At 41.1% G+C, this 12,324-nt stretch overlaps 1 protein-coding gene across 43 annotated transcripts in view; it reads right to left on the reverse strand.

Annotated features, from left to right (window-relative positions):
* The window catches only part of MICAL2 (microtubule associated monooxygenase, calponin and LIM domain containing 2), a 159,770-nt gene that overhangs the window by 88,636 nt on the left and 58,810 nt on the right, over positions 1-12,324 (reverse strand). For all 43 annotated transcript variants that reach the window (XR_006939411.1, XM_046942224.1, XM_046942222.1 and 40 more), the window contains one exon: positions 9,388-9,744. Coding sequence is in view for 42 of the 43 variants with exons in the window: in XM_046942224.1 (XP_046798180.1) it covers positions 9,388-9,651 (264 nt within the window). In the remaining variant the exon portion in view is untranslated. The remainder of the gene's footprint in view (positions 1-9,387; positions 9,745-12,324) is intronic.

Raw genomic sequence — 12,324 nt, forward strand, 5'->3', positions numbered from 1 at the left:
GTTTCTCATGCCTGAAGGCATCCAAAGCATGCAGACAAGTTGGTCAACAACCATGTAGCTTTGCTGCAGGAAGAAGCTGGCAATATGCTATTTAAAAAGAAAAAAAAGAAAAAAAAACATGCACAGAAACCAACATGCTACAGCATGGCACATCCACAGACATGAAATATCACACTGAACCTGAAATTCTGTGGCTGAACAACAATCTATGAAGTCAGCTAAGATTTCACTTCAAAACTGGCTTTAGAAAGAAAACGGCAAGTGAAATTATTTCAAGACTATTTCACAGCATATTTCGGAATATGTTTAGAATCTATTTTTATATCAGGCTAGTCGTAAACCAAACTCTAATCAAGGCCTAGCTCTTACAAGCCAGTACTGGGTAAAGGAACTCAGAAATGAAGCATCAGATTTAAGGCAGAATCGAGATTTGTATTTTACTTATTTTTAAAGGACTGAATAATCAAATCCAATCATTTCTATCTTTTCTAAGTAGAATGACTAGACAGAAGCATACAGCAGCTCTAGCTGAGCACAAAATATAGAACTGTATTAATGGCCAACAGTTTGGGGCTCCTGGGGTCTATTTTCTTCCGGGTTATGATGCAGTCTTCGAAGACCTTCACTCTCCAGTGCTAGCACTCATAGCCATAAAACCATTTTGCTTTACAGCCAAATAATGTTTTAACCAGTCACTTCCACATGTCAATTTACCATAGGCAGACTTTTTTTTTTTTTTTAATTTATTTACAGTTTTGCTTACAAATTGAAAGTACGATCTCCACCATTTAGCACTATTGCACTTTGAAAAGAGGCGTAAAGTTGAAGACACATTCCACGCCTCACAGGGTGTAAAAAGTCTGTTTTGCACTGGCAATCAGTGCAACAGAAGGGGTTCAACATTCTGAGCAGGCTGGTGTTTATTTACACAGACACATACTAATGACTGTTTTCAGTCTGAGCCACAGTGAAGCTCAAGATCTGAGCACCTGCCTGACCTGACCCACACCAGTTGTGCTCGTTCCACTGCCCCCAGTACTACGGGGCCACAGCCTGCCCGCAGCAGCCCCATAGCCCCGCTGGGCACAACAGCCCTCACCTGCCAGATAAGGCTTCATGCCGTCTGCAGCTACTTCCTTCTTAGCTGAAAACAAGCAAACGAAAGAAAAGCAGATCTGAGGGAAATGCCTTTGTCTTCCACCAAGCGTTTGTTGATCAGAATAAATTCTTGTGGATGATTTGGGTGTGGAACCCTTGGCAGGAAGCTCACTGCCAGCCCTTGCTGAGTTCTCTCATCTCCAGTTTCCCCTGGAGCAGATATTTTATCTGCACTGTAAATTCAGCAAGGGCAGTGGGGAGCACAGAAATGGTAGTGGGCACCTCCACAAACGGAGGGGATTTGCTCTTTCACTGCCCCTTCTAAAGTTGCTCCTGTACCTCATCTGGAGGTGCAGAGGAAGTTAGAAACATGACTCAAGTACTTAGCATAGTACAACAATGTTTACTTCTCAATTAGGATCTTCATCAAATGAACAAACCCAGAGCAATGAATGACAAGCCAGGCAGTGTCTTTTGGTCAGTTTCTCATGCAGAAACAGGGCGTGATCTTGGGAAACACAGGCTGTTCTTCAGGACTGAAATAGAAGCACCAAGTGTCCAAGGCATAATGCAAGGCTCTGAAAAAACGGACCAGAATTTGATCTAGAAGTGTGAATGGAACTACTAGAGTAAGAAGGTAAGGCCAGTAACACTTGTGTTGTGCCCCACATAACTAGCATTAGCATTACCTCGGCAGCATTCCACTCCAGCCTTCTCTGACACAGAGAGATGAAGGAAACCTCTCCTGCAGGCCATGTCCTCTGAGCAACGACTGTCCCCACTGCTCTGCTCTGAGCATGCTCTAGTTTATCTGCCTCTTGCCCACACTATATGCTTCAGGTTGGAACAAGTATTTCAGCAGGGGTCTGACCTGCACCAGCTAGCTGGGAAGGAAGCCAGCCCAGCTCTAGCACACCACTGCCTCCCATAACCAGCTCTCCCTGTATCAGCACTGCCCGATGGGATCAGCCGTGGTCTATTACTTTAAACTGCAAATCATTCTCTGCAGTTTATTCCCAGCTTGCTAGGGACATTACATTCCTTCTCTAACATGGTCATAACTTCATAGCAGTTTTTTTTTTTAATTATTCTTTTTTCTGAAATCTTGAAAGGCGAGATTGGAATTGTAAAGAACTACTGCTCATTCCAGCTTGGTTACATCTGCACCCCATTCTATCCAGTACCTGCATTTGTACTAAGTAAGACCAGTACCAGCCTCCAACAGGACTCTTTAAATGGTCATTGCTGCATTTCCCCCGTCTGGCAGCAAACCATTGCCAGCACCGGTGTAAAACTCTGGTTCTCAGCACAGACATGGGAACCTCGAAAAGGACCTGAACCGTAGGAGACAGGAAATTGCTTTATTGTCTGAAATCTGGTTTTCAGCAGCCAAGCATTTAATCACCTCTTGGTAGCAAAAGTTATGCATTTCCTCACTTATCAGTACACAAACATTACCGGGGCAAAGCTGGACCCGTCGCTAACAACAAACCCCTAAGAGCTACATCTGGCACTGCAGGGCCTCTCTGGAGCCGGGAGGAAGGCCTGACCCACACGGTACAGCAGCAGCACCCCTCGCCCGACACACACAGCCCGGCTGGGCCCACGGGCACACGGCCCAGCTGCTTCACACTGTCAAATTCAAAAGCACTGCAGGGTCACAGCTGTGGGAACACTCCTTGCCATAACCTTTTCTTTCATCCAGACTTAATTAAGCCACTTGTAAGCGACAATACTAATATTGTGTGCGAAAGTAACTGGGTACCACTCCCAGCGGGAATCTTTACAGGGTATCTAGGAAATCGGGTCAGGGTGGGACAGTTCCCTTCTGTTGATTCCTTGAAAAGTCATTAAGTGAGAGAGAGAAACAGCGCAGCGCTGCTGAAGTACAGATGTAAAGCTATTATTATCCTACAAGCCAAATATCTTACAATTCCCAAATGCCTGAAAAAAAAATATCTCATTTAGGCTGTCTGATTATGTTACTTTGGCCCGGGTTCATTGTTTTTCATGACTGATAAAGCTGAAAAATTGTGTGTTTGTGGAAGTGTCTGTAGGATAATAAAGTGATTCCATTACCCAATCACATACCAAACATTTGCCTCTGCTGATGCAATTTGGCCCAATCTAACAGTTTAAAGCACTGCTCAAAGAGTCAGATGTTTTGTTTTGTTTTCAAAGAACACTGTCTGCTGTGTGTCCTGTCATCACCCCAGCTTCTCCCCATCCGCTCTTTACAAAATCTTTACAGAAACAAATGAATGAGTAGATAGTATTCGACAGCTGTGGTTTCACTGCATGGTCATAGGTGATTTTCCTCTTTTCCCTGCATCTCAAACCAATCTTCCTCACCTCTCCTTTACATCAATCCTCTATCCTCATCTCCTTTGAAATAACACCGTAAAAAGTTGCTTGTTACAATTTCTAAAGATAAATTGACAGTGGAGATTCAGCACAGTGCTTTAGGTGCCCTCTCTTCAAGGCCTAAAAACAGAGAAGCACAAATACAAAAAAAAAAAGCAGCTTATTTTTCAAGTATACCAAAGACACAGTGCCACTTCAATTCAGTAGAATGCATTAATACCCTGACTGCTTAGTAGTCCTGGATTCTGCTGTCCAAGAACTGCACATTTATACCCTGAGAAGGGCTCAATAAGGCAAAAATCAAAATAACAACTGCTAGAAGAACGTAAGGGTGAGGCGGAGGGTGAGAAGATTGCAGCTGAATGTTATTTCATGGTAATTCACAAACTTCCATTCACTAAACTTCCTATAAATATGGTGTTCAACTTCTCCTTTCAGTTTTATGACCTTCACAGGAATGCATTTTTATTACAATAAGGGAGTCGGCAATGCTATCTAATAGATCTAAGTTTGGTGTGTTCATTATGAACCCTGATTATAACATTTGGAAATCTCCCCATTCTGATTATTATTCTGAAGAGACTACTATGTCCAGCAAAGGGGATTCAGCCACCTGGATCTCCGTTCTTTACAGAACAAACGGGTTAAAGTTCTCATTTTAAAAAGGATATTTTTGAGTCAGGGCACAACAGGGACTCCCTTCTTTCATCTTGCACTTCAAGTGTGCTCTTCAGAAAAAAAATGTTCCTCACTAGGACATAATCAATCACAATGCTTGAACACACAAACTCAATGGCACATACAGCACAGGAAAAATCTGGCTGAAAATGTGTTACCTCTGAAGGATCAACAAACGCCACTGCTTCGGAAGGAAATTTAGCCACGCCACCAGCAGCAGGTTTATACAAACAGGATGATTTGATTAACTAAGTGACAAGCATTTGTTAAGAGCTTCATAGCAACGTATAGAGGGGGGGAGACATCCACAAGCCAGCCTGCCTCTTTTGCTACAAGGGGCAAGGCTACAATGGGATGTTTGTAAACAACTGAGCACTGACAGGAAGACAATTTCTACCTAATAACAAGGAGAGAGGCCTGGAATTCACTCCTCATCCTGCTGGTTAGCCTAAGGCTACATAACGTGGCAGCAGCCTGCGTGGCTCAGGCGTACCTTTCGCTTTCTCAACTCTGTGGGAAGGAAAACAGCAGATGAAGTAGGTTTTATTAATCCTCAAAGCATTCATTTGACAGTCTTTGGAAATGAGAACAATATGAAAAGAAACGGATGGGGTTTGGCAATCCTGTTTTATCATTCACGGGTGCACCAGCGTGGTTAGTACAGGCAGACAAATCTCAGAGCCAGCACTGAGTCAGTCACAAAGCCTCTAGCCTCCATCCCCATTTCAGACCCCAAGTTCCTCCTTGTCTGACTCACACTCCAGCCCCCAACTTCACTCCCACATCTCCTTAAACCACACAATGTCCTCTGTAACACTACCTCTCTAAACTAGCACCCCAACAGAGGGGCCCACAGAGCCTCCCTGTACAGCTCAGCTGCCAATGCCACTGAATGTGGATAGGACTGACAGCACATAACACTACTGAGAAGAGCCACTGTGGCTTTATGCAAGCCCTGGAATTGTAGCCATAAATATTTTTTGAGTCATTCTCTTGCAGTAAGTTTCCCAACAGGAGTTTTTGGAAAGGAAGTACATCCATTATAAAACAAGATTTGAAAGACCACATCCAGGAACAAGGAAAGCCAGAGAAGACAGCAGAGACCAAGTTCTAGATTGTTCCATCTGCTTAGCAGGAATCTGTGTGATACCTATACATGTATACATAAACATGTCCACATGTATACATTTACATACACAACATTTAAAAGTTCCCAGCCCAGTTTCATTTTCTCACTTAAGGCTAATTTTGCATAATTAGGCCACAAAACCAGAGCTCAAACTGTTTAGTACTCTGTCCATGTACACCACCACAATCAAAAACAGAGACAAATGCTAGAGTCTACCATGACAACTAATAATTACACATTAGCTCCTTAAAGAAGTCTCCTCAGCTCTCCTCAAGTGCCAATGTGTTTTGAAAAAACAGCATCTGCATGCTTTAGAGAATCAACACCTCCCTTCAGAGCAAGTCTGGGATGTTTACACGGAGATTTCTGCTCTCTTCAAGCACAGATCTGCTGTCGTGGGAGAGCCAAAATTTCAGCATGAACCAGGTCCTGCCCTCTGATACATGGGCATACATCTCAAATATCAGTGGGAGCCTCCTTTATATGCACTTAATTGTTTCTGTATCATTCGGACAGGTAAACTGACAGCAGATCTTGAAGTGAAGAATCTACTCCATACAGAGAGGTTAAGAATAAACGTTTAGAGCACATGTATGTCTTGAAAACACTGTTGAATACACTCTGCAAACAGCTGGATGAATTCTTGCTTCTTACCATATTATGCTTTCCATGTTCAAAAATGTAGAGACACAGTCAAGCTGCTAGCATGGTGAACATTGTATGTTAAACCTTTAACCTTCTCTGATTGTCCAGCTATGTTTCACTTCACAAAGAAATGATCATTACAGATTCTGTGCAGATTCCTCCAAACTGACGAGTACAAGATGAAAACGAGTGGCAAGTGTTACCATGAGAATTAATTTGTGCTCTCTTTCTGGAAGTATCTGAAAAAGCACAGAATGATTTCAGGAGTTTTGCCAAATGTCAGAAAATGTCAGCTCCAGGACCAGCAGTTCAGAACAGCTTAATTCCCAATCTATAAGTCTGTCATGGAAGTAAGAAGATGTTTGATACAAATTTAGCATTCATACAGACTGACTCATAGTGTCAAAAAAGTTTCTGCCACAGTTTTCTGCATGCCTTTCTGCAGTGATTTTTTTTTCTCCCTACAAAGAAAGGGAAAATTAAAGTCCACAAATAACTCTACTCTGAAATAGCAGTGGGTTTGAACTTCTCGAAAATGGTTTAACTGTTTTTATTCATCCAGCTTAAAATCATACCATCGCAGAAACTCTGAAAGCTTTACTTGGCAGTGTTCTTCAAGAACAGTTAACAACGAGTTATTGTTATTTAGTTGGAGTGGAACATTCTGCATGTAGGAAATTTGTGTATATTGTTACTCTAATGGAAGTAACTTAAGTGTCGCTGAAGATCTTACAAGTACAAAACCAAAAAAAAAAAAAAAACCCAGCCCAACAAACAACAAGGACAGCATTCAGCTCTTAAGTACTGCGCACAAACTGACCAGTTACTGAGTGAGGCAGCAGGTTCTTGGTTTTTTTGATTTAAAAAGCAATTAATCCTCCCAACCCCACAACAGACACACGCATGCATGAGGAATAGCTTAGGCCCTGATTACATTTTATCTCTTTCAAAGATGGGGAAGATTGTTAGAAGCCAGACAGAAAAACCATATCTGAGAACTACGACCTGCTGAGTCAGCTATAGAACTCATGGTCACAACCTTTAAGTCATTTTTTATTTTTAAACAATGACTGTTGGCTTGGCTCTGTTTACAGAACTGTAACAGCAAAGGGCTTATTTTGTGATGCTGCCTTAACAACTAGAATTTTTACTCCAACCGATCCACTTCCAGTCCCCAGTCAACTCCACAGAGGTGAGCACGAGGCTCTGCTCAGTTTCATCTGCACAACTCCTGTTTGCCTGCTCCTTTACTGAAAATGGTAACTGGCATAACATGCAAGAAAAACAAGAACTTGAAATCACCCACTGCACAAAAGGAAAATCCTGGTATGTATACTGTAGCCTGGGTATGCCAGCATCTGTGATAATTCCCTATCTGTAAGTGGAGTTATCAAGAGTACACCACGGCAACGATCAGGGAGTTTGCCGTCTCCTTGCAACGTGTCTCCTCTCATTCATATTGCATTGATAGGCTCTCATAGCAGACTGTGATTCACACGTGAGGAATGTTTGCTAGATATCCCCAAAGAGCCCACAGTCTGTGGTTACTGCTCTCATTTGTGGTAATTTGAAGATTCATGTTTCTCTCGTTAAATCAGTGATGACACATTGAAGTGCAGGTCAAGGCATGGCTCAGGTTCATAATGAACATCTAAGTATTGCACCGAGTATCTGTATGTATCCTATTCATACACAGGCATTCTACATTCATTTGCAATTTGATCATATGCACAGCTTACGCCCATTAATTTCTGCAAATATTTACACCATGCCACTACAAATAAATCTTTACTCTCAGAGTAGAAATACCATACTTTCAACACTGCTCGAGGTGCTGATTAGCCACTTACTTGGCAACCTTAAAATGCAGACTGCAATAAGCTTTTCACGTTCTAGCTGATTTCCATGACTCTTCACCATGTACAGAAATTAATGACTTGGCTGAAGGGCTTTGCAGAAGCAGGCCTTGGCTTTGTAACGTCACGCTTGATTGAGCAGGGCTTCATTTCATACTTCACATGGGTCTTAAAACTGCTTTGTGTTGTAAATACTTCCTCAAACTAACCATGGAAATTTGGACTTGGGACTCTATGTGCAAGTGAGGTGTATGTAGAACATCTCCTGTAATTTGTTAACATCACACACAGTCATTCCTTCCCTTTCCTGTCTGTGTTTATCACACAGATGCACAATGACATACTCAAAGCCTTTTCAAAAGATCAAAAAGGGAGGGAGGAAGCAGAGGTCACAAAGGGAAAAGATGGAAAAAAGGAAAGAAGAAAAACAGAGGCAGTCGGGAAAGTAGTGCAAAGAGCTGTAATGACATAATAACTCTTCTAAAGAAACTGGTTCTAAGGATATTACCTTACAAAAAGTTAATAACAATTGGGAGCTTATTAGAAATGAAATTTATAAAAAACAGAGACCTCTAAATGTACTGAAGGCAATATGATATCCTTCTCCCTAATGCTTTTGGAAGACTCAATTCTACGATGCGCAAGAGGGACCATCAACACTGCCTGTGTAGCACTTCCACAGAATACTTCAGCAATAGTTCAAACTAAAAGACCCTCCACAGTTCGGTGTCTAGGTACACCCCAAGGTGCTATTCCTTTCTGTTTTACAACAGTACAGTCAAGTAGCTTCTTAAAATCAGACCTTCACTGGCAAAGTTTAGCTATTATTAGGCAGTAAATACCTGAACTTCTCTGACACAAAGCTATTAAAAATGACCAGTGACAGAAGAGATGGAATAAGATGGCACGAACCTTCAGTTTTAACATGACTTATACCAGTGGTTCTATTAAAATACAGCATTTGAACCGTGTGTTGAAGATAATTTCCTGTCCTTTTCACAACCATGCAGACCACTTTCTTTAGTAACTACCTTATGGCAGTTATCTATATACTGTTTGGAGACGAAAAAAAAAAGCATTTACATGCAAATATTTGATTTCTTAAATAGTGCATTATTTATTGCTTTTGTTTAGAAAATAGAGCCAATGCTAGATGAGAAAGACCGATCCCTAAGCCTCCAAGCAGCAATTTAGGAGCTGCTGTTGAAATACAGAGGCACCTGCTGAATATATACTGACTGACATGTTGCAAAACTGTTTAATGAAGCAAGCAGTTCTTGCAAGCCTGAAATTAATAAATACAACTGCCTTATGAGCTTACATCCTATGGCTGATCAACACTACTGCCTAAAGAGGCACAGAAAACTTTCCTGTTGTGGCTGAGGCAGACTGTAAGAGGGTGATTTTAGAACTGCTTTTACGTGCTGTGTTTCCAGAACAAAAATATCTGAAAATCTGTCTGAATTATGTGGTGCTAGACAAAGTTTCAAGAAGTATATGAAGGGGAATGTTCATGGATACACATGTTGCATGGGATGGCAGAAACCCTGCTTCTGCTGATCAACCAGTTAAAGAGATTCTAAACTGTAGAGTTCAAAAATGACACTTCCCACTTACCTTAGTGTTCATACAAGATTTTCCACGTTTGTACTCTTTGTGACTTGCTCTTTTATCAAGCTTGTTCCACAAAGCTTTGGCCTTCCACGTGGTCACTCTTGACTTTAGTTTGCTGTAAAAGTTCTTAGAGTCCAAAGGATCTAATTCAAGTTGGCGTGTGAGAATATTAAAGGCCTGAATGGTACCTTTGCATGTTGATGCTTGGACAAAGTTTTCAAATATCTGGCCAGCTTGGCTGTATTTTTCATCATCGTTTTCCCCCATGTTCTGACAGAAGTGCTGAAAAGAGTCAAGCTGGAGCTCTTGTGCTAGGGTGCAGGTAACCAACACTAGCAAGTACTTCCAAGCATGTTATTCCTAGAAAAGACAAAGACAAGTTATGTTAAAGCATGCTCTGCCTGGGAAAACTAACTCCATAAACTGCATATTCAATATGAATATAAAAAGACAGCATATGACTGCTGGACAACCAGCCAGGTACAGAAGCTCAGGAGTGACATTTAAGATGCGCTACAAAGAAACCTACTTGCGCTTGTCATAACACGTACTCCATGATGACTCATGAGACTCACAGACATGCATGACCACTGCTTCAAAAAACAATCAGTTTCACACACAGCCCAACAATTACCTCAATTTGCATTCATTAACGAGTCTTAGATAATTGATCAAGAAAAAAAATGAATACTGAGGTGCTTTTCCTAACCAAAATTTAAGTCATAACAAGTACATCTTTAGTAATGTTTTGGTCTTAAGAATCCTTAGAAACCTGCAGCCAAAAGTCAATATTAGGGAATTTTCTTCCGTTGCACAAGCTAGGAGCAAGAGTGCAGCTTAGCCAATAAATTTAGAATTGGCCCAGTCAATTGCCCCAAGCAAACGTACACAACAAACGAAGCAGAAACAAGTTACACCAGAACAGAAGAAATGGAACACAAGTAACTTCACACAACTCCCCTTTTACAATTCTTGCCAAAAATAAGAAAGAGTTTGGTACTCTAGCAAATGGAAAAGAATTTTATCTCCACACAGTAAATGCTGAAGTTACGTGATTGGAGTCATACCTCGTCATGTGCTAATGATATAAAGTAATTACATTTGGCCCACTAAGCTCCACTGGCTTTTCCTAGTAATATGATCACCGTCAAACTGTGCCGATATTCCAGACAAATACTCTTACACTTTGTAAGAGCAAAGCCATTCTAAATAAATATAAATTTTCAAGAACTAAAATACGTTCCTTGTGGCACTCCCTTATCCTTTTTTAACCTTGTTCTCTATCTCTAATGGGGAGTGTTTTGGAGTCAGCCAAGATCCAAAGAAAATACTCAATCGGCTTTCATATTTTTCAAGGGAATTATTATAGGTTATGTTTAAACTTGTCCTCAGAAGAGGGCTTACCTGAACTCAAGTCCAGAGATGCAAGTCCTATCTTCTTTTTCTTGCTATTAAGGAATTATCTACCAGTCCAAGCAATCAACAACTAAATCAATGCTTGCCTAACCTCTCACAAAATCAGTTATTTTGCTTGGAACATCATCTGTTGGCTGATAGCTTTAGAGTAAATTGCTATAAGGGCCTTTGAAGTTATACTTTTTAATTTAACACTGTTCACAAACTATTCATTCTCCGCTCACATTTCCTTCAAAGAAGAAAAGGGGAAACACAACTAGTATATTTAAGTAACTAAGAGATCTACCATGCCTATCATAGATACAGAAAAATATTATGCAACATATTAAACAGATCCCATGGGGAGATATAAGGAAGCATTTGGAACACTCACATTCCCTAGCTATGCTCAAAATAAATAACCTTTGTGTGCACATCATCAGTCTGCTGTTGGTTTGTGGGTAAAATAAATTGGCAACATTGAGAGCTCGTACATTTTCTTAGACCAAATGTCATGATGAAATACATAGTGCCAAGAATAAGTCAGGAAATTTTTGTTTTCCCTTCTGAATACTTCATTTATAGTATGTTCTGTGCCCTTTTCTGAAGAGCTTCATGAAGTAAAATCACAAACATTTCATATGCCTCCACTTCCAGAATGTCTAATTTTTTCAAAAAAAAAAGTGAGTGCTGCGAACTCCCACTGACTCAAGAGGAGTTGAAGACGTCCAGAAACTTTCCAGGCTCAAGCCCTTGATGATTAATGAGCAAAATCCTCTAACAACTGCATGCCAGCAGGATGGATTCTGGCCATCTTGGCTGCCCCAGCCCGGGTGGGCGAGGGAGGACCAGTGCAACTCTTGCCAGCCCTCGATTTGGGAAGGTAGTGCTACAGATCAGCCCCCAACCAGCCAATAGAACCAAAGTTCTATTGGGAAAGGGAAAGGGTAGGTGACTGCCACACAGAGAGGCTGATCCAGCAAAAAATGTACACCTGGCCTTATCCACAAGTGTAGTTATGAGACAAAGGCAACATAGGACAACCGAAGAGAGCAACAGCACAGTGTTAGACACTAGAGTTCAGCTTAAACAGCTTGACATACAGTCCCCCAGTGTCTGACACCAATTTAAACCAAAAAGACTTATGCAACTGGAAGAGAGATTTTTAAGATTAAGCCAAAGTATGCTTTTTTTTCTTGGTGAAGGGGGAAGTGTCACTGAAACACTGTACTGTGGACAGCTACATGACTTTGACCTAGGAACTATAAAACTGTTACTTCCTCTCCACTGTTTTCACTAGCTCACCACAAGATTGTTATCTTGTTCATGTAACACAAGCATCTGTAGAAGTTAACTCCAGCATAACTGATAAGAGTCCAATCACAAACTCTTTAATTTTTCTACACAGAGAGGAGACTTTTATAAGCCTCAGCTGTTTCCATCCGGTGATGGAAGGGAAAATGCCAAAAAAAAAAAGTACAGCTGTACCTGAACCCACCTATGAGGAAAAGCATAGGGCTGATAATGGTGAGGAAAACAGAGAGA

This window comes from Gallus gallus, chromosome 5, assembly GCF_016699485.2.
Source record: "Gallus gallus isolate bGalGal1 chromosome 5, bGalGal1.mat.broiler.GRCg7b, whole genome shotgun sequence".
NCBI lineage: Eukaryota > Metazoa > Chordata > Aves > Galliformes > Phasianidae > Gallus > Gallus gallus.